The sequence below is a fragment of the Doryrhamphus excisus genome, linkage group LG3 (genome assembly GCF_037039965.1).
Source record: "Doryrhamphus excisus strain RoL-2023G ecotype Guam linkage group LG3, RoL_Dexc_Guam_v1.1, whole genome shotgun sequence".
Lineage (NCBI taxonomy): Eukaryota > Metazoa > Chordata > Actinopteri > Syngnathiformes > Syngnathidae > Doryrhamphus > Doryrhamphus excisus.
Window position 1 is genome coordinate 11,208,485 of NC_136359.1, and position 23,382 is coordinate 11,231,866.

Consider the following 23,382-nt stretch of genomic DNA (forward strand, 5'->3'; position numbering starts at 1 on the left):
TTACATAACACCTAATGAAAAAAAACAAAAATACAAACCAAGTCATAACTCTCTGTCAAAACGTCTCACGCAAATAATTGATATTTTAAAAAATAAGACACCGAAATACAATAATGTTAAAAACAAAAACGGTAGCTTTTACAGCGGAACCGTTCTCAGAGGACCGTTTCCATCACGGACATATTAAACGGACGGACGCAGTCGTATTTACACGTGAGGTTTCGACCAGGCTTCTGTGCTAAAAAAGGTGAAAATCTCAAATGGGTTTATTTGGACAATTTAACTAAACTTTTTCTATTTTTAATAGAATTTTTGACGTACATTTTATATTTATTGATTTATTTTACGTACGTTGTTTCCTTAGTCTCTCGCTTGTTATTTTTTCCCTTTCGAGATGGGCAACCTAAGAAAGAAACACAACTGGAAGGGCAGACAAAAGTGCAACCCTACACAAGCAGCAAACGTAGACAAAACTGAAATTACATTGGAACTACAAGGTAATTCATAGCGACATGGTCAGCTCGTTTTGTGGGGTTTAAAAGCAACTTCCGGTGTTTCTGCTGTCCGTAGATGGAGACAGACTGAAAGGTGTCGATGAGAGCAACGCATTGGTGCTCCCAGCCAGAAAAGCCAAAAAGAAGAAATCGACAGTGCCTCCTGTTTCCACCAAGAAGCCTCTCACTAAGAAGCAGAGGAAAGAGCTGCAGAAAGTTCTGGAGAAAAAGCAGAAGAAAGCTCAGGTAAGACCGCCCAATGCTGGTGAACACCACACTTCCTCCAAGTGACTTTTTATCTGACTATTAATGATTGACACGTGTCCTCTGTTCAGAGGGCTGACATCCTGACCCGACTTGCTGAAGTGCAGCTTCCAGAATCTGAATTGAAGCTACTGTACACAACGTCCAAACTGGGCACTGGAGAGAAGCTTTACCACACCAAACAGTATGTACAGAAGACCATAAGCTTTTATTGTCATTTTCCTGTGGCAGATCCCTCAATTGTTTCCAACGTTCAGGTCATCAGAAGAAGTAAAAGATGGAGATTCTGGTTCAAAGATCAGCAGCGTCAGTGGGGCCAACAGGAAGAGAAAATGGAAAGAAGAAGAAGAGGAGGAGGAAGAAGAAGAAGAAATGAGTAGTGAAGCCTCATTTGATGATGATGACAATAATGACAAGGATGAAGCAGAGGAAGAAGATAAGGTGGACAAAACCGCAGAAACAAGCGAGTGCAAGGAAGTGAAGCCTCTTAGTACGGACACCAAAGAGGAGGTCAAAGAAGCACAGGTTGAGAGAAATCAAATGACGAGGATTCCGCAGCCAGCAGTCTTCATCCCAGTTGATCGATTGCCAAAAATACAGGTGAGAATCAATGTCTCTAGATGGTATTTTTTTCTGGAACGGTACATTTCATCAATGTAATGTACTGTAATAATTAGGGTTCGACCGATATATTTTTTGGGGGGGGCCGATGCCGATACCGATTTTTTTCCATCACCCTTAGCCGATGGCCGATTTTGCTTGGGCCGATATTTGTGGCCGATACTGCTTTTGATCCCTCAATTTACATGAAAAAATGACCATGATAAATATTACAGGTCTCATGTTTAAACAAATATTTCTTGAAATGTAAACACTGAACACAGTAGGATTCAGCTTTCTTAAACACACATTTAAACGCCATTATCAACTTTAAAACGAATAAATATTCAACCATGTGCAAAACAGTTTAAATTTATCTAGCATCAATGTGATGACTGCTCCTCTGCAGTGTGACCCCCCCCCTCCCGACTCCACACACACAAACACATCACATTAACACAATTTAGTACGATATATAAAACATTTCTCTCATTAAAGTTCGTGTTGAGCACGAAAGAAAGACCTCTCATAAGCAGTCATGGCTGCTTCAATTCCTTCTGTGTGTGTGCGTGCTCGGAGAGAGCGCACACACAACACGACACGCATTTAAAGTTGCATAGTTGTTCATTCTTGTTCTGCTCAACTAGTGAGAGTGCTTTTATTCGTCTGTTGCGTTGGTATGTGATGTTTTTGGGCTTTCTTGTTGTCACACCATTACTTAAACTGGTATGGCTAGCAATCACCCAGTGAAATGTGATGGACTTGGTAAAGTGCTAAAAGCAAGCTAACTTGCTGTAACTCTATGCTCTTGTTGTGATTCAACAGTGGGGGCGGGGTACCGCGACTACGTGTGTTGCGGGGTCCTCTGCCTGACTTTAAATCATGCGGTGGAAAAATACATCGGCGAACCCATATGCGCGTAAAGGCCGATACAGATACAAGGAAAAACGCAAATATTGGCCCGATATATCGGCTGGCCGATGTATCGGTCGATCCTTGGGAATAATGGTGCCGCCCACATGATAGCTACCACTGTAAACCAGGAAGCAAACTGCTAACTAAGTCCTGGACAAACTTCTGCTGAAATCTAACCTCTGCTGACTTACATTCCAGCTCTTTAGGCCGGAGTGACTCAGTGGATTGAAAATGTATACTGCTGTACAAGCTGTACACTGACTATTTTAGTCTAGTATTGTCACTTGTAAGATATAATAAAATGGTTATTGAAATGTGACGAATGTACTCACTTTTGTGAGATACATTATGCCTCTAGTAGCTTTGCTAAAGTAACAAGCGTTGTGTTTGTGGCTTGCAGGAGGCTCGTTTGAAGCTGCCCATCTTGGCGGAGGAGCAGATCATCATGGAGGCCGTAAGAGAGAACCCTTGCGTCATCATCTGTGGAGAAACTGGAAGTGGAAAAACAACACAAATGCCTCAGTTTCTCTATGAAGCCGGCTACGCCAGGTTTGGATCTCTCTCTGTGCAGTGCACATGCAGACGTGGAGATGAGTCGTGTTAACTATTGCTGACTCTTCACAGTGAAGCGGGCATTATTGGCATTACTGAGCCAAGAAGAGTAGCAGCAGTTAGTATGTCCCACCGAGTGGCCAAAGAGATGAACGTGTCCACACGGTAACACACCACACCTGCATTCACAAAAGCTAATATTGTTGTCAACTTTATTACATTCCTTACATTACATGACATGTTTTGTGTGTGTTTAGAGTGGTGTCCTATCAGATCCGATATGAGGGGAATGTGACCGATGAGACCAAAATCAAGTTCATGACAGATGGTGTTCTTCTGAAGGAGATCCAGAAGGTCGAGTACTACAGTCATCTTACCAAACACTGACATACTATGTCGTTTGTTTGCTTTATTTATGTTTTTTGGTAGATTAAGCCACTGTTTTCATGGGTTTTATGTTTATTTTTGTGCTACAATTTGGGATGTAGTGTTTTTATAGCATCAAAACACCTGTTATATTCAGTAAACTTTATCTCAGGGGTCTCAAACACGCGGCCCGCGGGCCAATTGTGGCCCGCAGGACACTAGTTTGAGGCCCCCGCCCCGCGCAAGTTTGATATGGATGCTGTATGGTATCATGTACCCAGAAAAAATTATTACGTTTGATTAATGTTCATGTTAATGGTTAAATAACTGTTAATAGTTCCTCCCTATCCTCCCTATCCGTGTGGAAGTGGTAAGTTTTTGGCTATTTAAGTTAAAGGAAATAACTTGAAGGCTACCGTTTAGGTCGCTTGCTCTCTAGTTTGCGAGTTAGTACGTGTCTCAAGACCCTGCAGTTGCGCAATATGTTGTAAATAAAAAGAGTATAAATGTGACTATAGTCGTGTTATCATGTCTACAGGGCTCTAATAATGCTTTGTTAATTTTAATCTGAAAAAAAATAATTTGTCTACACACCAACTATATGTGGTTATTTAAGTTTTTATTATTTGCCATTTTATTATTATTATTATATTTATTTATTTATTACTGATTGATTGATTTTCTTTATTCTTGATTTGTTTATTTTTTTCATCTTAGTTTGTGTAGAAAAATAAAAAGTAAGATATTTGAGAACAGTGGAATGTTTTATCAGAGCTTTTATTGTAGAAAATTGGAACCAAAGCAAAGTTTGTTTGGTTTTTTTTTTTTCTTTTTAATAAATGCGTTTTGTTTTTTTTTTTTGAAAACCTGATGCGGCCCAGTCTCACCCAGACCCGAGCTCCAGTGGCCCCCAAGTAAATTGAGTTTGAGACCCCTGCTTTATCTAATAGTGGTGGTCCAGTCTTGATCAAATCATTTACTGCTTTTTATTGTACTGGAACTTGCTGGTGTTTTGAACTGGAACCTTAAGAGTTCTTTGTCATTCCTATGTAACCAGGATTTCCTGCTGCGGCGTTACAGCACTATCATCATCGACGAGGCCCACGAGCGAAGCGTGTACACAGACATCCTCATTGGACTGCTGTCTCGTATTGTTCCACTCAGAAACAAGGTAGCATACAGCGTATGTGTGTGACTTTTTCCATTTTTATGCCACACTCATTTATCTTGCTGATTTGTTTGTATATTCCTCTGTAGAAAGGTCTGCCCATGAAGCTGCTGGTGATGTCAGCCACTCTGCGTGTGGAGGACTTCACTGACAACCAGAAGCTGTTTAAGATGCCTCCACCCACCATTAAAGTGGACGCTCGCCAGTTCCCTGTCACCGTACACTTCAATAAACGCACCCCACTAGATGATTACACAGGGGAGGCCTTCCATAAGACCTGCAAGATCCATCGGATGCTGCCTTCAGGTGCACAATTGTAGTTTTTTCTCATTTTTCTCTGCTTCTTTGCTGCCCCCCAAGTGGACAGTCTTTATGGAATCAATGTCATGTGTCCATGCTTCAGGGGGTATCCTGGTGTTCCTCACCGGTCAGGCTGAGGTTCACAGCGTTTGCAGACGACTGAGAAAGGCCTTCCCTTTCAGCAAGGGCAGCACAACCACAGGTGAGTGTGTTACACATTTGTATTTTGAAACAACCAAGTTTTTACTTGATTTTTTTATGGTCTTTCTTGTCCAGGTGATGAGGAAGAGGCAGACGGCTCAGAGGCAATAAGGAAGTTCAAGAAGGCCAAACAGAAGAAAACTGTTGTATGTGTGACTGTTGTGTGTGATTTACCCACATTCAACTAGTTTACATTGAGATACATTTGTAGTTTATTTCTCTCTGCTAACAGGCACTGCCCCGTATCGACTTGGACAACTACTCTGCCTTGCCCGTGGACGAAGGCGACGAAGACAGGGAAGCAGGCATCGCGGAGGATGAGGATGAAGGCTCTGACTTGGACATTGGCGATGATCCTGGTGACACAAGTGAGCCTTGTCGCTTTTTCAGCAACAGCACAGGATTATGAAACGTATTATCAGATGATGTGTCATGTTGTGTTTTGTTCCCATAGAGGAGAAGGCTGACCCCTCCATCCCCATGTACGTCCTCCCGCTCTATTCTCTGCTGGCTCCTGAACAGCAGGCCAAGGTGAACAAACTCACCTGGAGTGCATCTAGTGTATTTTTAATTGTGTACACATAATACAGTCAATATTTAATTGAAGGCTCAATAAAGACATTACAGTAGAATCGCGTCACATTATGGACCAACTGTAATTGATACTGTTGGTCTCATAATATTTTTGACGCAAGACACACCCAAAGAAAAAATAAAAATCTGAAAAATTTACCATAATCCAGAAGGGAACAAATATTGTCATATAACCAGAGCCATATAACAAAAAATATATATCATTCAAGATAGATTAGAGATCAAAATTTCAGATTTTGAGCTTTTTCCACAAATAGTCTGATACATTTTAATATTTAGAAATAAAACATTTTATATTTTTTCCCTGTCATGATAGGGATTTTAAAATGTTCTATTTCAATTATGTCCTCTCAGGGCATTGGATTGATCACAACTGGACTGTATAGAATGTTTTTCTCCTGCAGGTGTTCAGGCCCCCTCCTCCTGGTACTCGTCTGTGTGTGGTTGCCACCAATGTTGCTGAGACCTCGCTGACCATCCCTGGCATCAAATATGTGGTTGACTGTGGCCGGGTAAAGAAACGTTTCTATGACCGTGTGACGGGCGTGTCCTCATTTAAAGTGACTTGGACCTCGCAGGCCTCAGCCAATCAGAGGGCGGGTCGAGCTGGGCGAACAGAGCCTGGACACTGTTACAGGTAAGAGATATTTGGTGTTCATTTACTGTTTTGTTTGCGTGGGGAGAATAGGTGAATATGTTCCTGAATGTCAGTTATGTCATTCTTTCCCAGGTTGTACTCATCTGCAGTGTTTGGAGACTTCAGTCTGTTCTCTGAAGCAGAGATCACTCGCAGACCTGTAGACGATCTCGTTCTGCAGATGAAAGACCTCAACATAGAAAAGGTCAGATCATCAGCTGACTTGAGTTTAAAAAAACAAACAAAAACTAATTTATATTTTCTGCAGGTGGTGAATTTTCCTTTCCCCACTCCTCCTTCTATAGAGGCTCTTGTTGCAGCAGAACAGTTGCTCATTTCCTTAGGAGCTCTCGATGAGCCGCCTCGCATTGGAAGGTAACCGTCTTCCACTCGCCCCCATTTGCCATTTTGGGTATACGCTGACCAGCCACAACATTAAGTACACCTGCACCATCTTTTGTGATCCAACACAAGTGCAGTGTCAAAAATTGTACCTTTGCAAAGGTAATAATAACGCATTTCGTGAACGATTACTTCCTGATTGAGAAACATGTGAGTGGTAAGATTAATGCTAAAAAGGTATTATACTCTATTGCACACATTTCATTCATTCATTTTCTACCGCTTTTTCCTCACGAGGGTCGCGGGGGTGCTGGAGCCTATCCCAGCTGTCTTCGGGCGAGAGGCGGGGTACACCCTGGACTGGTCGCCAGCCAATCACAGGGCCCATATAGACAAACAACCATTCACACTCACATTCATACCTATGGACAATTTGGAGTCGCCAATTAACCTAGCATGTTTTTGGAATGTGGGAGGAAACCGGAGTATTGCACACATTTACATCAGTTAAAATATTTGACTATATTTTTTGATTACCAGTATTTCACACAACCTGTTCTGCACAAAAATTGGAGAGAAGATACTATATTACTGTATAGTCCACTCGGTTTTCAGCATAATCAACTATAACATACATCTAATCCTAAATGAGACATTTATTGATGTAATCAGCCATGTTTATTGATTACTTTCTACTCGACATTAATACTTTGCTGTTGGATGTTTCCTACATTCTGGCCATTTTGAATGCAACATCAAGTCAACCTTAACCAGGAATAGCTTTGTAACTATCAAACATAGACATACTGAATATACATCTGTGTGTGTATATGATACATGGTGCTTTGCCTTTTTTTGTTTGCTTTTTTTGCTGTTTTGTCAAGTTTGTTGCCGCAGTGCAGATGGCCCGGCTCTCAAGATTATATTTCTTATCACTAAAGTGCCATTTGCCAACTTCCAGGGTAAAAGAGATGGAACGAGCCAGGCTGAGCTGTCCCATCACGCCGCTGGGCAGAGCCATGGCCACCTTCCCTGTCGCGCCACGCTATGCAAAAATGCTTGCGCTCGGCAAGCAGCAGGAATGCTTGCCCTACATCATCGCCGTGGTCGCCGCTATGACGGTCAGAGAGCTTTTTGAAGACCTCGACAGGTGAGGACACATTTGGTTTGATACGGTATCCACAGTAGATAGTGAAATTAATCATGATTATTATTCAGACCTGCAGGTAGCGAAGATGAGAACTCCAAGCTCTCCCAGCGTAGGGCTCGTCTGGCTCAAATGAGGCGGCTGTGGGCGGGGCAAGGGGCGTCACTCTTACTTGGGGACCTCATGGTCATGTTAGGCAAGTTTATTTTTATGTCGGGTGCCATCACATGCACACACAAAGTACAGTAATCCTGTATGTGTGTTTTACTGCAGGTGCTGTCGGTGCATGTGAATTTGCAGGCTGTACGCCCAAATTCTGCGAGGAAAACGGGCTTAGATACAAAGCCATGGTGGAGATCAGGCGACTCAGGAGTCAATTAACTAATGCAGGTACTCACAACATGCACAAATGCAGAGTTGATAAAAGCACACAACGTCATATGATATTTCTTCCCAGTGAACGCCGTGTGCCCAGACCTGTGCATGTTTGTCAACCCCAAGATGAATCCGCCAACAGAGCACCAGGTGGTCTGCTTGCGACAGATCACGCTAGCAGGGCTCGGGGACCATCTGGCTAGAAAAGTTCAGGCGGAGGAATTATTAGATCCAAAATGGAAGAACGCTTACAAAGTGAGCCCCTTGTGTGTGTTTTTGGTATCAGTCTACTACACCCACTCACATTTTCACCCTCTATAGACGCCACTTATGGACGACCCGGTGTTCATTCACCCGACGTCACCGCTGTTCAAAACACTCCCTGAGTTTGTCGTCTACCAGGAGATCATGGAAACCACCAAAATGTACATGAGAGGTTAGTTTGTACAAGGACTAACCTTCATAGAAAAGAACCCTTATTAATGGCTGTACTTTCGTGTTCCACTCAGGTGTGTCCGCAGTGGAAGCCGAGTGGGTCCCCCGGCTCCTGCCACAGTATTGCCATTTCAGCTCTCCTCAGGAGACACCACCGCCATGGTTTTGTTCCTCCACAGGCACCATTCGGTGCCATCGTTCAAGCACCTTTTGTAAGTCGGGACCGCTAGCCGTGTGTTTACTTTTTTTTTCTTTAAATTGAAGAAAATCGAAAAGTCTGTGTCTTCTGTTTTGTAGTCCGAGTGGCCTGGCAGTTGCCTGCTGTGGAGATGGAGTATCCAGATGGTTTGGAGCGATACAAGCTCTTCGCTCAGTTTCTACTAGAGGGAGAGGTACTGAAAGAGAGCAAATTTAGGCTGCTCATATACATGAACAATGGCCGTTGAGAATTCACTGTACATATTAGCAGAGGCTATTCTAGAGTCTGTTGGGAATCGAGGCAAAAAATCACAGATTGGCCCCATTTTTTTGTAGATGTTCAATGTTTGTCAGCTCAACTGGGCTTGGGCCCCAAGCAGTTGCCTGCCTTGGAGCGCCCTGCCATATTACAATAGAAATATAATCCCTTTCAGCTATACAGCAGCTTTTTTTATTCTCACAATATAAAACAGTTTGACCTCTCAGAGTTGTATTGTGTGTTTGATGTGCAGGTCTGTCCTAAGCTGAAGGCCCACAGGAGACATCTGCTGTCCAACCCCTCTATTATGATGAAAACTTGGGCCAAGTAGGTCCTTGCCCTCACACACATCATCTCACAGAAAGAAAAAGACCGACTTCACACTTTTCTCAACTATAGGCTGCAGCCCAGGACAGAAGCTGTGCTTGGCGAACTGGTGTCCCAGAGAGTCGACTGTAAAGACACCCTCGTCTCCTTGTGGAAGACTAAAGACAAATGTGTGGATTTGTTGTCACTGCAAAGACTCCATTGTCTGCTTTGATTTAAGTTTTCACCTAAACTGTGTTTCTCCTCCCACAGTCCTGCTGTCTGCTTACTGCCAGTGGCTACCTGAGGCCATGCATCAGGACATTGCCAAGACCTGGCCTCCACTATAAAGTCTGGCTTGGGAAACAAAGGAAGACCTGCATACAGAAGACCAGAATGGCCATTTTCACTACTCTGTATTTTACATGCTATTTGTACATGCCTCTATTTGGAGAAAATATCTCAATTATGAGTCAAGTCAGAACGTAGTGCATGTCGTAAGGTTGGCGGTTTCATCCTTGCTCCCTCCACTTTTCACACTTCACCCACCTTGCCTCCAGTACTCCCCACACGTTTCTGTTAGACTACAGGGCAGCTGTGTCCACAGATGTAAAATACCACCACCAGTGTGTGACTGAGGACTGAATGTATAATGGGTTCACTTCATTGTGAGGCACTTTTGGTACCTTGAAAAGTGCTGTATAAAATCAAATCCATTCATTATTAATTGTGCTCCTGTCAATCATGTGCATTTGATTTAGTCTTTATAAGACTCATTAAACTATTAAGACTGATTTGGGTGTTTTGTTAGCTCCTTATAGGAAAATAACAATATTGATGTAGTTTTATGCATATTAATCTATTACCGCCTTTTATATTGAAATCTTACTCTGACGTACTTCATTTGATATATATATCAGTATTTTTAAATGTTTTTTTATTCGTACTCTAAGCAACATTTTAAGGAATTTCTCAGGATTACAAGTCAGTTGTATGAGCGCATCTCAGTGAATTCGAATCTTTGTTAGCTATATAATAATAAATCGTATTTATTTCAGCATTTCAATTTTAAAAGGGAAACGTTTAGGATTAAAAAGACTTCAAAAAGTTCTAAAATGCAATGCCGGGATTGGTTGGATTAAGATCCGTCATTGTTTACGTCAACCCATGTACTTCCGGTATGAGCGGAAGACAACAGAAGGGAGCTACACGGCTCGTATGTAAATGTTAAAGAAGCATAACACAAGCTTGTATCTTTGTTTTGGACGATTCGAGGGAACAAAGATCAAAACGTTAACATGGTAAGCAATATTTGCTTTTAACTACAACCACTGACGAAGCCGTCCAAAAGGTCTAAAACTCTTACGCTGTTAAGCTAGCTGCTGCCAACAATAACACTACAGCAAAACACGCACCGTCATCATGAAACTTAACACCAGCAAACCGCCATCATTCATTTCTCTCTTTCAAGTATGTCAGAATTAATAACACGGTGTGTTTCCTTTCACAGTTTTCCTTTCACGTCTTCGACCACCCGATGACTCGGGGGTTCCAGAACCGCTTTTCTACTCAGTACCGCTGTTACTCGGTGTCGATGCTGGCAGGTCCAAATGACCGATCTGACGTGGACAAAGGAGGCAAAAGTATGCTGGGTTTAAAAATAGCTGTTAATAAATTAGCAAATACCCCCTGTTAATCACTCTTAATTTGTCTTATTTACTCCTCAGTTATAATGCCACCTTCAGCACTTGACCAACTCAGTAAGTACACATCTTTATACTACCAAGTCCTCTTTCACTTTCCCTCGTCATTGCTAACTGTCCTTGTGTTGTGCACCTACACAGGTAGACTTAATATTACCTACCCCATGCTGTTCAAGCTAACCAACAAGAATTCAGACCGAATGACACACTGTGGTGTTCTGGAGTTTGTGGCCGATGAGGGCATCTGCTACTTGCCACACTGGGTGAGAAAAACACAACCTCTCAGTATTTCTGGTGTTCTTTGCATATTTTGACATATATTGGCGTATATTTTCCCCTCAGATGATGCAGAATCTCCTGCTAGAGGAAGGTGGTCTGGTCCAGGTGGAGAGTGTTAACCTTATGGTGGCCACCTACTCAAAGTTTCAACCACAAAGTCCTGACTTTTTGGACATCACAAACCCAAAAGCAGTGTAAGGAAAAATAGCAGTGTGGAACATAAAAGAGATCCTTCGCTCATATTGTTTGTAATATATCTTGTAAAACACTTTTCAGCCTGGAGAATGCTTTACGGAACTTTGCCTGCTTGACCACTGGTGATGTCATAGCCATCAACTACAATGAAAAGGTAGGAAATTAATGACTTGTTGACTTAATGACTTGTTGTGTTGCCAACTATTAATGCCAGTGGATCAAAGCACCTGCTAGTGTTCAATCGGAAGAAGTAAACTATCAACAAAGATTGCAGTTGAGTTCCATTTCAGAGCCTTTACTTTTGATGCATTTAAAACTGAATTTACACAATTAAACCTGTACCCTTATACAAGCTGTGTATTGACTACTTTAAAGTATGTCAGTGTTTCATTTGGACCGTATTGGACCTTGAGAAGATATCATTTAAAATGGCTGCTGAAATGTGAATGGTGTACACCTTTCAGTGATATCCTACATATTGTGTCTCTTTGTCTTATTGATGCCTGACTACTAACAAGAAGAATCTCTTTCAGATATATGAGCTGCGGGTGATGGAGACCAAGCCGGATAAAGCTGTATCCATCATTGAGTGCGACATGAATGTAAGTATGTTTTCAAGTACACTCATCCCTCATTTATCACTGTTAATTGGTTCCAGACTTACCGTTAAGTTGGATTCCTTGTTTATAAATGCAATATTTTTGTAGTTGGAGCATACTTACAGCCATTTAGACATAAAATAACACATATTTACACTTGTATTCAAATAAAAATTAACCCATTTGAAGGGGAAGTGCACTCTCTTTGGAATTCATTCACAATCCTTATGTGAAACATGAACACATTTCTTTCCCTTTTCTGTGCATTCTAGCGCGAGAAAGTCATGGGAAATATCTGTTATAATATGTTTTGACACTGAAACCGACCAAAAAAACGGCAACTGTGTACCATTTACATACCTGACTTGTATATTAACCAAGCTACAGCGATATTATTATTGCAGCGTCATTCATAAATGGGATTGTGGATACCTATCTCTCAATTTTGCTACAAAGACTTAACAAGATGCTGGTTTGCTGTCAGCATTTTTTTTTACCTGAGGACTGGAGCACAAGTCTTGTGCTGGAAGTCACAGTCATCCCAAAGAGAGCAGACATCGGAAGACATTTTGGCGAAATAAATTAGTTTCAAAGTGAAAGCTTTGCTTGAAATGTATCTTTCACAAAAAGCTGTTTTGCTCCCTTTTTTGTGGTTGAGAACTAATATTTTGCTGAAACTTACCTATGTTCTACTGCTGATTGCAAAAGGTAGAAACAAACATTATTTTCCCTGAGAGGCTAATCTTTCTTGTGTCTAATATTATTTGTGCCTTGAAAAATCATCAAAAAGTACAGATGGCTTTTGAGTTGAATGAGTTGATGTGTCATTACTCACACAGGTGGATTTTGATGCTCCTTTGGGTTACAAAGAGCCCGAACGCCGGACTCAGAACCAGGAAGAACCAACTGTAAGTAGCACAAATTAAAGGGTGCATGTCAGTATGTTGTGTGCTTTAAGCACATAAAACAATTTGTGTTATGTCTACAGGAGGAAGAAGGAGATTCAAGCAGTTACTCCGATATGGACTTAGGATTCAGAGTAAGATGAGGCGTACGTTCATGACCTCATAATAGTATGTGGTAACACTGAGTCTACTCCACAGGCTTTCACTGGCTCTGGCAATCGTTTGGATGGTAAAACAAAAGGGATTGAGCCCAGCCCTGCTCCTCTGGCGGCCAGCGACATTAAAAGGTGAAAAAAAAACTTCAGTCTTCACCGTCCGCTTACACAATTGAATGCCATCAAATATAAGAGCTGTACTCAAAGATAGCGTTGTTTCATTTTTCTGTCATACAGAGGTATTCCCAACTATGAATTCAAAGTTGGCAGGATCACCTTCATCCGAAACTCCAGGCCACAGCCTAGGAAAATGGTAGATGATGTAAGTCGACACATGTAATATTTCCGTACAATATAATTAATCACCAATCACCAGCTTTGTTCGCCATCACGCCTTGTGCTGACATTCTAACGGTTCTTCTCAGGATGATGCCATGAACAGATTCATCGCCTTCTCCGGACAAGGACAATCATTACGCAAGAAAGGCAGGAAGCCTTAATGGGTTCCAGCAAGACTTCAATCACACCTACACACACACACACACGCACGTATTGACACCTACACCGGCAGATTGAAATCCTCCTTTTGAGTGCACTGGGACGTTGCATCTCCATCCTTTTGAAATTGCAGTTGTGCTGTGGAGGTGGGCTTGGACATTCTCTTATAGTAAGTGCTGCTGCTCAAAGGTAGGATCCATAAAATGCAACCAGTGGTTGGTTTGAATTCTTTCCCCAAAACATGACCAAGACTAATTTTTGAAGTATCATTATTTGGGCTTGAAGATTTACTTTACCTATTATTATTATTATTATTTTGTAATTATTATTGTTGAGGATTGTCCAATCCGCTTATAATATACTGTTATCCCATTAGGCTTCCCATTGTTGTGAGAAAATGGGTGCAATATTTGTTTTTAATAATCTTCGAAAAATGTTTCATTTTCTGAGACATTGTATGGGTCCTTTGGTTTATTTATAGATAAATAAATGATTGTTACATTAAAGATGGCTGTTTTTATTGTTCATTAACCTCAACATAAAACAGGTGTGTTTTGGTTTGTGTATGACCAAGATACGAGAAAAAGACCAACAAAAGGTGTAATATTTATTCTGGGGAAGGAAGTATCGTATATGTTTCCGTGTGGCATTAGTAAGGCCGTGACTGCACCCACGTCTACTGACAGGGGGCGCTAATGCACTAAATGATGGACGCCAACCGCCACAAAACCGAAGAAGAAGCAACAGCACTAGCAATGGAGAAGTCTGGGGAGAGAATTTGGAGGGTAACTTAAAACACGAATTAAATGCCGACAGTTGTAGTTCTGTTAGTATTTTGAACTAAAATGTTGCCCGGTTTTAGTTGTAAATTAGTACGGTAATGTAGACTATAGTTTCTAAATACTGCTACGTTAACAACTAGTCATGTCAAAGACCGTGAGGGCATCAATTAGAATTAATTTCCATACACGCCTACGTAGACACTTTATTGTAAATGCATTGCCCTTTTGATACGTACCTTTTTATTCAGATATGTACTTGCTTAACCACAGTGCAAATATTTGCCATAAATAGGTGATTTCTTCCTTTGTGTTCCTTGCAGACCCCTAGGGCCTGCAGTGACTACTGGAGTGAATATAGACACTGTAAAAGCTTGCGGAATCGTTTTCACCAATACTACACTTATGGGACATCCCCATCCTGCAAGCAGTGGGAAGAGGACTACTACAACTGCACAATGTGGGAGAAAAACAAAGGCACTGAGGCTAAGGTACTAAATCAATTCATCACATTTCACTTTAAAAAGTTGTGTCCTTAAAAAATACGATATGGTTGTGTGTGTTGCAGGAAGCGCTGCAGAGGAGTGAAGGGAACAGAGTGTCAGAGCAGAGGAAGTTCACCCCAGTATGGGAACTGAGACAGCAGCCACCCAGCGACTGGCACTTGCCCCTCAACCAAGGAAAACCTCAGGACTCTTGAACTCTAAACATGAAAACTGTGCCAACTATATACTGTACTGTATATCACAACAAAGGAGTGATGTGTACTTGATTGGTCAACACCTCATTGGGCCACTGTGTGAATTGAAGTGGCTGAATGCTACAGGAGACCTATTATGCTAATTTTTGGCCCTTTGTATTGAGTCGTGGATTCCTATAAAGCAGCTACACAGGATAACCTGCATAGAAAGCTTTTTAGATCTTCCAGATTCTGCACCTCTTTCTGCAGCCTTTCCATGGATCTCCTGCTTCCCACGCAAATGGTCTGTTTAGTTTATTTAATCCACAGCCCGCCTCCAGGCACGGCCACTCCAATGTGATTGGTCAGATTCCCCCAAGCACCTCCAGTGACCTCTGGATATGTAGGTCCACGTTTACGGAGTGCAGGTCACTTTTAAGTAGTATACTACAGTAGAATTACAGCAATTAGCTACTTTTAGTATGGTAAATTTTTACTATCGTGGCTGCAAACTGAGAAGAAAAAAGTAGCATAATGTACTGTATTTGTATTGTGTAACAAAATTATCTTTGAACCTTGCATTTTCTGGACTAATCAAAACTGATTGATATAAAGATAACATTTCATCAAAATGGTTCTGTTCTCCATGATTAATATTTGGAACAAATCCAATCATACAGTACACATTAAACATGAACATTTATTACACATTTCACATGTTCTCACTTAATTTCAAGGTTCATGAAAAAAACAAAAACACAAACGGGAGGCTTCTCATCACTGTGTGTAGACTTTAGTGATGTCGGTGTACTTCCCTTCAGGCGCTTCATATGTGGTCTTTGGCGGTGTGTAAGCAGGGCCTTCGTGAGTGAAAGGGAACATCTGGAGATCTGGTGTTAGTGCAGCCTGGTAAAGCTCCTCAGATTCAGCCTTGAGTTCTTCCAACGCCTCCGTCTGTGCTTGCAGGGCCAGCTCCATCGCCTGTACTTCAGCCACGTGCTGCTCCTGTAAAACAGATGAGCGTGCCAAATGTAACCTACAGATTTTGAGTGGAAACTGTATGAGGTCACATTATATTTTTCAATTACATATTTGTACTTGCTCCACTCCTTTAGCAGCAGAGCTCGAGCTTCACTTTCGTCAAAGGACAGCGTTGGAGCAGAGCGTACCCTTAAAGTAAAAGAAGAACTTCAGTATTAGCAAGTGTGAAGCAAAGTACACAGCCTGTCTATGGGGTGGTTGACCTTATTTGGATTTTGAAACAAAACTCAGTTTAAATTAATCATCTGTATTAATTAGCACGATGATAGAATGAGGGAGTGACTGTTGCGTACGTTGAGTTAATCTGTTCTAAGGCCAACAGTCACCATCAAGCATAAGGGAAATGTTAAGTAACACTAAAAGGAACCCCACCTGCTCTCATCCAAACATTTGGTTGGTGTGATAAAGTCCTCAATGGGAATGAGCTCAGCTGGAACCCTCTCCAACTTCTTCAGTTTTTTCTTCAATCGCTCCCTCACCATCAGCTCTCTTCTGGGGTCCACTTTCTTCTTCTTCTTTCTGGGTTCCGCACTTAAAAAAAAGACAGTTTTTACACATTTTAAGTATTTAAAACACACACATAGGTGTTGTTAAATGAATACTTCACCAGTATTGCCAATCCAAACTGAGCATTATTATTATAATCACACTGTGGCCAGAGAGTATTTACGGATTGTAACACAAGTATAAGCTTATGAATGATTACAACAATACAATAGTAAAAATCAGCGTAAGGGTTACTCTCTCGCGTAATACCTGAGAGGGGCAGAAGTCCTTATTGTCATCGCTGCAGAAAACCAAGGGCTCTGAACACCAGCATTTTCTGCTGACACAAAACTAAAAAAACACACATACAAAAACAAGAATTAAGAAAGCCCAAACAAGACCCACAGTCATTTGTCCAGTAAATAACCTTTAGCCTCACGTGGCTAGCATGGCGTACACTAACTACATCAAATTTCGCCTACTATTAAAAACAACTACCTTGTCTGTCGTGATAAAATCCTCCCAATACAGCGAAATGCGGCCAGAGACATCTTTGTCAATTTAGTCTAAACACATTCTTGAGTGATAAAATAGAGAAAGGTTCAAATGTACTAGCATCACTTCACTAAGCAAAGACACGGCGCGCGCTGATGACGCACCACGCGTTTTCGCCTTCATTCCGCGAAAGCACATTCGCGTAATTTTCTTATATGAAACTTCAATACTCCAATTTAACTACGCATTATCTTATACGTTCTAAGAATATATACTTATTTATTAATATATATTTAATAAAAATGAGTGCGTTTGGATATATTATTTGGCGACAATAGTAGCGAATGGTCCGGTGCGAGTAAAAAGATACGCCACATGATTTAGGTGAAAGGGAATACCGAGCACGGGTGGAAGAACGTACCAAAGTAAGCTGTTTGAATAAACAGTTGATAAAATATGACAATCAAGGTGTCAATGTGTTGTACTATACTATACTAGTCTGAGGAAGGGAATTATCTGTATATATTGTAAACGCAGAGCGAAAACACAAAAAGGGGGCGGTAATGCACCAAAGTAAGGGATAGCAACCGCCATAAAACCTACGAAGAAGAAGATTTAGGTGAAAGGTTGCCAACATTTGCCTGCAATGACTGTTTGAGCTAACAGAAGATTTAAGTGAAGAAGTTTGATTGCTGTACTTTGTAATAGTCATCATGGCACTACTCAGAGGTAAGTAGCTCAGTTTTAATTCAAATCAAAGCGGAACTATGACATTGTTTACAGTACCGTTTGACAGTTGTGTGACAATGTAGATGACGTTTTATCAAACGAAAGAATATAAAGTTGACATTGGGAGAAGGTGATTTGAGATTTTGGAGCACAGTGTCTGGTTCACTATGCTGGAGACATATTTACTGATCATTGTTGTTAACAGGGCAAGGTAAACATGTCTTCTGCAAATATGGTGGTAAGATCATGATGTGGCATAGATTTTTGTTTAGTTCAGTTATGACACAAGTTCGGACATTTTTATGTTTAGAAGGAAAACATGACAGATGCACATTATAATTCCAGTCAATGAAAAACAATAATGGTGGATGGTGTTTTATATTTTGCTGCTGTTTTCTCCACAGGTGTATTTGTGGTAGCTGCCAAGCGTACTCCATTTGGTACCTATGGTGGTGTTCTGAAGGACCACAGTGCAACAGACCTGGCTGAGCATGCAGCCAAAGCTGCCCTGGCTGCAGGGGGCGTGGTACCAGAACTAATAAACAGTGTTATCATGGGCAACGTCATGCAGGCATGTAACCTTTTAAACCCTTCTATTTTTCAACAGTTTTAAATACGACTCAATAGTACAGTGGAAGCGTGTGGTCCAAAGTCACTCCGACCACTCACTCCCAAAGTCATATAGATACGTCTTTTATGTTTTGTTTTTTGTTTTTTTTTTTGCACTAGAGGCAAAATTAGGTGTTGATGCATCTTTCATTTGGTGTAGTTTTAAGTCGGAAAAATGGCAGAAGTGTCTTTTTAAATGAACTCTGCCTGCATCTTTCCCATTGTAATAGGCTGCACAGCAAGCAGGAAGTGAAAAGGCACGGAGTCTTGTAACATTGAAGAGATTTCACACTGAGGGGAAATTTGAATGCATTCACACACACACAGTTCAGTTCCAAATGTTCATTCATTCATTCATTTTCTACCGCTTATCCTCACGACAGTCGAGGGGGTTGCTGGAGCCTATCCCAGCTGTCTTCAGGCGAGAGGCTGGGTACACCCTGGACTGGTCGCCAGCCAATCACAGGGCACATATAGACAAACAACCATTCACACTCACATTCATACCTATGGACAATTTGGAGTCGCCAATTAACCTAGCATGTTTTTGGAATGTGGGAGGAAACCGGAGTACCTGGAGAAAACCCACGCATGCACGGGGAGAACATGCTCCCCGTCTCCTAGCTGTGAGGTCTGCACGCTAACCACTCGACCATTGTGCAGCCAGTTCCAAATGTGCAAATTGTCAATAGTCCATGGTGTTATATTTGTAAATAGACAGTTATATTCATGTAAAACTGTTTTTTTTTGTGTTGTTCATGTTGTGGAAAAATGGCCGGTACTGAGAGGGACAGCTTTTGAAAAATTAGTTTAAAAAATGTATCATTAAGTTGCACGTTTAAATGCATTGCTTTTGACACAGTGTACTCACATTATAATGCCATATATTATTACATTAATGAAAAAATTGTTTCAGAATAATGTTGAACAGAACATTCTTGTTCTTGTCTCATTTGACATTGAAGAAATCAAACTCTAAAATATTGTTTCATAGATATTTAAGAAAAAACATGTTTGTGTGTTTTTCCACAGTATATGTCAACTTCTGGTTTCAACTGTTACAATTGCATTTAAAAGGTGAATTTTTCATAATTAAATGTTTGTCACACCTCTGTCCATTGTTAGAGCTCAGCAGATGCCCCCTACATTGCTCGCCATGTTGGCCTGAGGTGTGGTGTTCCTATCCCAGTGCCGGCCCTCACTGTCAATAGGCTGTGTGGCTCTGGTTTCCAGTCCATCATCAGTGGTGCTCAGGTAAACCCCCCCCCCACCCCCCACAAAGAACATTCACCTTTAGACTGACGTTCTTTTTTAACACGTTCTTCTCTGTTTACAGGAAATCTGTCTAAAGGAGTCTGAGGTTGTCTTGTGTGGTGGTTCAGAGAGCATGAGCCAGGCTCCCTACGCAGTTCGCAACATCCGATTTGGTACAAAGTTTGGATTTGATCTCAAGGTTGTATTTTCTTTCTCGTCTTACTGCACTCCACTAATGTAGACTAAATCTGAGTGTCTTTGACAGATGGAGGACACCTTATGGGCGGGGTTGACTGACCTGCATGTCAAAATCCCAATGGGCATCACAGCAGAAAACCTGGCAGAGAAATATCAAATCACACGAGAGGACTGCGACAACTATGCGTACCAGACACAACAAAGATGGAAAGCAGGTTAGGGAAGCTACCGCCTCATTTCACTTCATATCCTTCTTGCATAAAACTAAATAGTGCAATGACCAGCTAGTTATGGCAAAAAAGGGAAAATATACATTTCAAGCATAACTTTAACCATGAACTATTTACACTTTTAAATTTGCATCTGAACTATGCACCCTTCAATGCATAAGGCCGAGTGGTTAGCATGCAGGCCTCACAGCTAGGAGACCCGAGTTCAATTCCACCCTCTGCCATCTCTGTGTGAAGTTGGCATGTTCTCCCCGTGCATGCGTGGGTTTTCTCCGGGGGCTCCAGCTTCCTCCCACATTCCAAAAACATGCTAAGTTAATTGGAGTTTTTAATTGATGTATGAATGTGAGTGTGAATGGTTGTTTGTCTATAGGTGCCCTGTGATTGGCTGGCGACCAGTCCAGTGTGTACCCCGCCTCTCGCCCGAAGACAGCTGGGATAGGCTCCAGCACCCCGCGACCCTCGCAAGGATATGCGGTAGAAAATGAATGAATGAATGACTTCTATATGTAAGATTTTAAAAAATGTATTATTTGAACTTGCTTTCTACCTTTTTATTCTCCAAAGGTTATTATTTCTTGCCATTTCCCTGTGGCCCTAATCCTTCATTACGTTTGCTTTCTCTCAGCACACGAGGCTGGCCACTACACGGCAGAAATTGCTCCTATTGATTTAAAATCCAAGAAAGGCACAGTATCCATGGCCAAGGATGAACACCCTCGCCCTCAGACCACCATGGAGCAGATGGCCAAACTGCCGACCGTCTTCAAGAAGGGGGGGGCTGTCACTGCTGCCAACGCTTCAGTGAGTCGTCCTCTAAAAGATGATATTCAAACCGAAATTACGTGTTTTAACACCAGTGTTTGTTACCTTCTCAGGGTGTGTCTGATGGTGCTGCTGCTGTGGTGATCGCTAGCGAGGATGCACTCGGTCAGCACAAGCTCACTCCGCTGGCAAGAATTGTGGCCTATCATGTGTCGGGCTGCGACCCTAGCATCATGGGAATCGGTAAGCCTATTATTACTATGAACTTGGCTTTTTTCCCCTAGTTTTGCTGTTAGTTTATTTTGTGTATTAATTTTGAAATATTACAAATTTCTTCTTTAGTCTTTGCAAATTTACTCCTCATAATATTATGGCTTTATTCCCATAATATTATAACCCCCCCCCAACCACATTTTCACAAATTGACACCTTTTTAATTTGTTTTTTGTTTCTAGCAATATTGGAACTTGTTAGAAAATATATATTTTTTTCTTTAATAGTTTAAGTTTATATGGAACTCAAAATCTATTTTCTTGTTAGAATATGGCTTTTACAGCTGTTTTTTTACATTTTCTTCATGAAGACTTCATTGACATAAAATATTGACTTTATTCACACAACATTTTAACCTTTTCCATATCCTAATTTTCCCAAAATTACTGCTTTATTCATTGTTTTGTTTGTTTTTCATAATATTCCATCCATCCATTTTCCCATTATCCTCACGAGGGTTGCAGGGGTGTGCTGGAATGACCCTCGGCCATCTCTGTGTGGAGTTTGCATGTTCTTCCCGTGCATGCGTGGGTCCTCCCACATTCCAAAAACATGCTAGGTTAATTGGCCACTCCAAATTGTCCATAGGTATGAATGTGAGTGTGAATGGTTGTTTGTTTATATGTGCCCTGTGATTGGCTGGCGACCAGTCCAGGGTGTACCCCGCCTCTCGCCCGAAGACACCTGGGATAGGCTCCAGCACCCTTGCGACCCTCGTGAGGATAAGCGGTAGAAAATGAATGAATGAATGTTTTTGGAATGTGGGAGGAAACCAGAGAACCCACGCTTGCACAGGGAGAACATGCAAACCCCACACAGAGATTTTGCCACTCTATGCTACTAAAATTAAAGGGATATTCTGACATGAAGTTGTATGGCATGCCCATCATCGGTGTGACATCAACTGACTTATATTTACATTTTCTTTGAATCCTCCAGGCCCAGTCCCAGCCATCACTGAAGCTCTCAAAAAAGCAGGCCTCTCGCTCAGTGACATGGACTTGGTGGAGGTTAGTAATGAATGTGACATTTAGATGTGTCACTTAAAACAGTGCCTCATTATATTCATAAAGGCTTTGCTTTTTGTGGGCAGACCATAAATGTATCAATTAATTTTGAAATACAAATGTAGAGGTAGCATACAGAAAAGTTGATGACTGAGCTTTGGTGCACATAGACCAAGATGTACATCTTTGAGTTCAGCTCATGAAAAACAGGAGCAAAAACACAAATGTTGCGAATATCAGTGTACGTATTTTACCGAGAAGGCCAAGTGGAGGATTGACTAGACGCCTGACGCATGGCACACTTCCTGTCCGTCCATTTTCCTCTTTTTAGGCCTCTATTCAAGTAGCAAAATATGCCATATGTGCAGTACTCATGCACTTCAAAATGAATGAATTTTCAAAATAACAGCATTTCTCCAATCATCGCCTGCTTCTAATTAAAGACCCGTAATTTCGTTGTTTCAGGTAAATAAATGCCTGAGCTATAATTCAAGCATTTATGGTGTATACTCGATTGCCTTCCACAGGTAAATGAGGCATTTGCCCCCCAGTACTTGGCTGTTGCCAAGGCTCTTGGTCTGGATCCAGAAAAAAGCAACGTGAACGGCGGCGCCATCGCCATCGGACATCCACTCGGAGCTTCGGGGACTCGCATCACCGCTCACCTGGTTCACGAGCTCAGGTAGCCGGGTCATGAGAATATGTGCTGTCATCGAGAGTTATTTTGTCCCGCTATGAATGATTAATTTGTTTTTTCGTGGCAGGCGACGAGGTGGCAAGTATGCCGTGGGATCAGCTTGCATCGGAGGCGGCCAAGGTATCGCCATCATCCTTGAAAAGTGCTGAGTTTTGCTGCCTTCGAAAAGGAATGTCACTGGAGAAATCTGTTCGCTCACATATTCACATAATGTAAACACCTTTTGCAATGGAAGTACATTTACACAAACATTGCCTTATGTGAATAATCCAAAATAATCAATGAGTTTGTGTGAATGAAAGACTTAGAAGCTGACATGACATTTGCCTTTATGTATTTTAATCAACCCATTACAATAATCTGACAAAAATCATGTTTTAGGATTTCTCTGTTGGATTGACTCAATAAATGACATTTTCAAAATGTGTTTTATTTTTATTTCTTTACTCAATAACAGTGCTGCACCAGTCCTCCAATTTTGAATGATACTACATTTTTGGTTTAGAGGTGTGTTATCTCACAATATTTTCTTGAACTTTTAATAAAATGCTTATAAAGTTACAATTTTTGTGGTGGCAAAAGGGGGAAATGCATTATGGTCTTTCACTTTTTCACCTTCAGGACAGTTAGCACATTTAACTACTGATGATGCA

General features: G+C 41.4%; 5 protein-coding genes across 6 annotated transcripts; 4 read left to right on the forward strand and 1 right to left on the reverse strand.

Annotated features, from left to right (window-relative positions):
- Window positions 1–165: 165 nt before the first annotated feature.
- On the forward strand, window positions 166–9,947 carry dhx37 (DEAH (Asp-Glu-Ala-His) box polypeptide 37). 2 transcript variants are annotated; one of them, XM_078789642.1, is made up of 27 exons: window positions 166–247; window positions 365–497; window positions 571–740; window positions 830–942; window positions 1,016–1,358; window positions 2,674–2,822; window positions 2,898–2,990; window positions 3,083–3,179; window positions 4,249–4,362; window positions 4,449–4,665; window positions 4,763–4,861; window positions 4,936–5,006; window positions 5,093–5,228; window positions 5,315–5,391; window positions 5,859–6,091; window positions 6,185–6,296; window positions 6,360–6,466; window positions 7,395–7,583; window positions 7,652–7,776; window positions 7,854–7,970; window positions 8,038–8,210; window positions 8,277–8,391; window positions 8,465–8,602; window positions 8,688–8,782; window positions 9,101–9,174; window positions 9,247–9,344; window positions 9,427–9,947. In XM_078789642.1, the coding sequence occupies exons 2-27, from the start codon at window positions 395–397 to the stop codon at window positions 9,501–9,503; spliced, it is 3,435 nt and encodes a 1,144-aa protein (XP_078645768.1). In that variant the 5' UTR covers window positions 166–247; window positions 365–394; the 3' UTR covers window positions 9,504–9,947. The 2 variants fall into 2 exon arrangements, with proteins under 2 accessions (XP_078645768.1, XP_057926380.2); XM_058070397.2 differs by having other exon boundaries at window positions 174–247; window positions 395–497.
- Window positions 9,948–10,310: 363 nt separating this feature from the next.
- On the forward strand, window positions 10,311–13,993 carry ufd1l (ubiquitin recognition factor in ER associated degradation 1). Its single transcript, XM_058070757.2, has 12 exons — window positions 10,311–10,454; window positions 10,664–10,796; window positions 10,881–10,913; window positions 10,998–11,119; window positions 11,199–11,329; window positions 11,412–11,484; window positions 11,864–11,932; window positions 12,769–12,837; window positions 12,918–12,968; window positions 13,033–13,121; window positions 13,227–13,311; window positions 13,415–13,993. Exons 1-12 carry the CDS (start codon window positions 10,452–10,454, stop codon window positions 13,487–13,489), a joined length of 933 nt encoding a protein of 310 aa, XP_057926740.1. The 5' UTR covers window positions 10,311–10,451; the 3' UTR covers window positions 13,490–13,993.
- A 167-nt stretch (window positions 13,994–14,160) lies between these two features.
- Window positions 14,161–15,570, forward strand: lg3h22orf39 (linkage group 3 C22orf39 homolog). Its single transcript, XM_058070409.2, has 3 exons — window positions 14,161–14,272; window positions 14,590–14,757; window positions 14,835–15,570. Exons 1-3 carry the CDS (start codon window positions 14,192–14,194, stop codon window positions 14,964–14,966), a joined length of 381 nt encoding a protein of 126 aa, XP_057926392.2. The 5' UTR covers window positions 14,161–14,191; the 3' UTR covers window positions 14,967–15,570.
- A 55-nt stretch (window positions 15,571–15,625) lies between these two features.
- mrpl40 (mitochondrial ribosomal protein L40) lies at window positions 15,626–17,138 on the reverse strand. The gene is made up of 5 exons (XM_058070408.2): window positions 16,971–17,138; window positions 16,743–16,823; window positions 16,359–16,517; window positions 16,034–16,115; window positions 15,626–15,950 (listed from the first exon to the last, which is right to left on the reverse strand). The coding sequence occupies exons 1-5, from the start codon at window positions 17,021–17,023 to the stop codon at window positions 15,723–15,725; spliced, it is 603 nt and encodes a 200-aa protein (XP_057926391.2). The 5' UTR covers window positions 17,024–17,138; the 3' UTR covers window positions 15,626–15,722.
- Window positions 17,139–17,553: 415 nt separating this feature from the next.
- On the forward strand, window positions 17,554–23,152 carry acaa2 (acetyl-CoA acyltransferase 2). Its single transcript, XM_058070407.2, has 10 exons — window positions 17,554–17,696; window positions 18,101–18,267; window positions 19,431–19,559; window positions 19,642–19,758; window positions 19,825–19,972; window positions 20,616–20,791; window positions 20,866–20,995; window positions 21,965–22,035; window positions 22,560–22,714; window positions 22,797–23,152. Exons 1-10 carry the CDS (start codon window positions 17,681–17,683, stop codon window positions 22,876–22,878), a joined length of 1,191 nt encoding a protein of 396 aa, XP_057926390.2. The 5' UTR covers window positions 17,554–17,680; the 3' UTR covers window positions 22,879–23,152.
- The last annotated feature ends 230 nt before the right edge of the window (window positions 23,153–23,382 follow it).

Bases quoted from the DNA above. Each gene is read 5' to 3' on its own strand.
- acaa2 (XM_058070407.2), top strand. The intron at 19,973-20,615 runs GTTAGGGAAGCT...GCTTTCTCTCAG, and splicing joins ACAACAAAGATGGAAAGCAG to CACACGAGGCTGGCCACTAC. The intron at 20,792-20,865 runs GTGAGTCGTCCT...TTACCTTCTCAG, and splicing joins TCACTGCTGCCAACGCTTCA to GGTGTGTCTGATGGTGCTGC.
- mrpl40 (XM_058070408.2), bottom strand. From the start codon at position 17,023: ATGTCTCTGGCCGCATTTCGCTGTATTGGGAGGATTTTATCACGACAG. The intron at 16,824-16,970 runs GTAGTTGTTTTT...GTGTTTTTTTAG, and splicing joins ATTTTATCACGACAGACAAG to TTTTGTGTCAGCAGAAAATG. The intron at 16,518-16,742 runs GTATTACGCGAG...CTTTTTTTTAAG, and splicing joins AGGACTTCTGCCCCTCTCAG to TGCGGAACCCAGAAAGAAGA.
- dhx37 (XM_078789642.1), top strand. From the start codon at position 395: ATGGGCAACCTAAGAAAGAAACACAACTGGAAGGGCAGACAAAAGTGC. The intron at 498-570 runs GTAATTCATAGC...TGCTGTCCGTAG, and splicing joins AATTACATTGGAACTACAAG to ATGGAGACAGACTGAAAGGT. The intron at 8,603-8,687 runs GTAAGTCGGGAC...TCTGTTTTGTAG, and splicing joins CCATCGTTCAAGCACCTTTT to TCCGAGTGGCCTGGCAGTTG.
- ufd1l (XM_058070757.2), top strand. The intron at 12,969-13,032 runs GTAAGATGAGGC...TCTACTCCACAG, and splicing joins ATATGGACTTAGGATTCAGA to GCTTTCACTGGCTCTGGCAA. The intron at 13,312-13,414 runs GTAAGTCGACAC...GGTTCTTCTCAG, and splicing joins CTAGGAAAATGGTAGATGAT to GATGATGCCATGAACAGATT.
- lg3h22orf39 (XM_058070409.2), top strand. From the start codon at position 14,192: ATGATGGACGCCAACCGCCACAAAACCGAAGAAGAAGCAACAGCACTA. The intron at 14,273-14,589 runs GTAACTTAAAAC...TGTTCCTTGCAG, and splicing joins CTGGGGAGAGAATTTGGAGG to ACCCCTAGGGCCTGCAGTGA. The intron at 14,758-14,834 runs GTACTAAATCAA...TGTGTGTTGCAG, and splicing joins ACAAAGGCACTGAGGCTAAG to GAAGCGCTGCAGAGGAGTGA.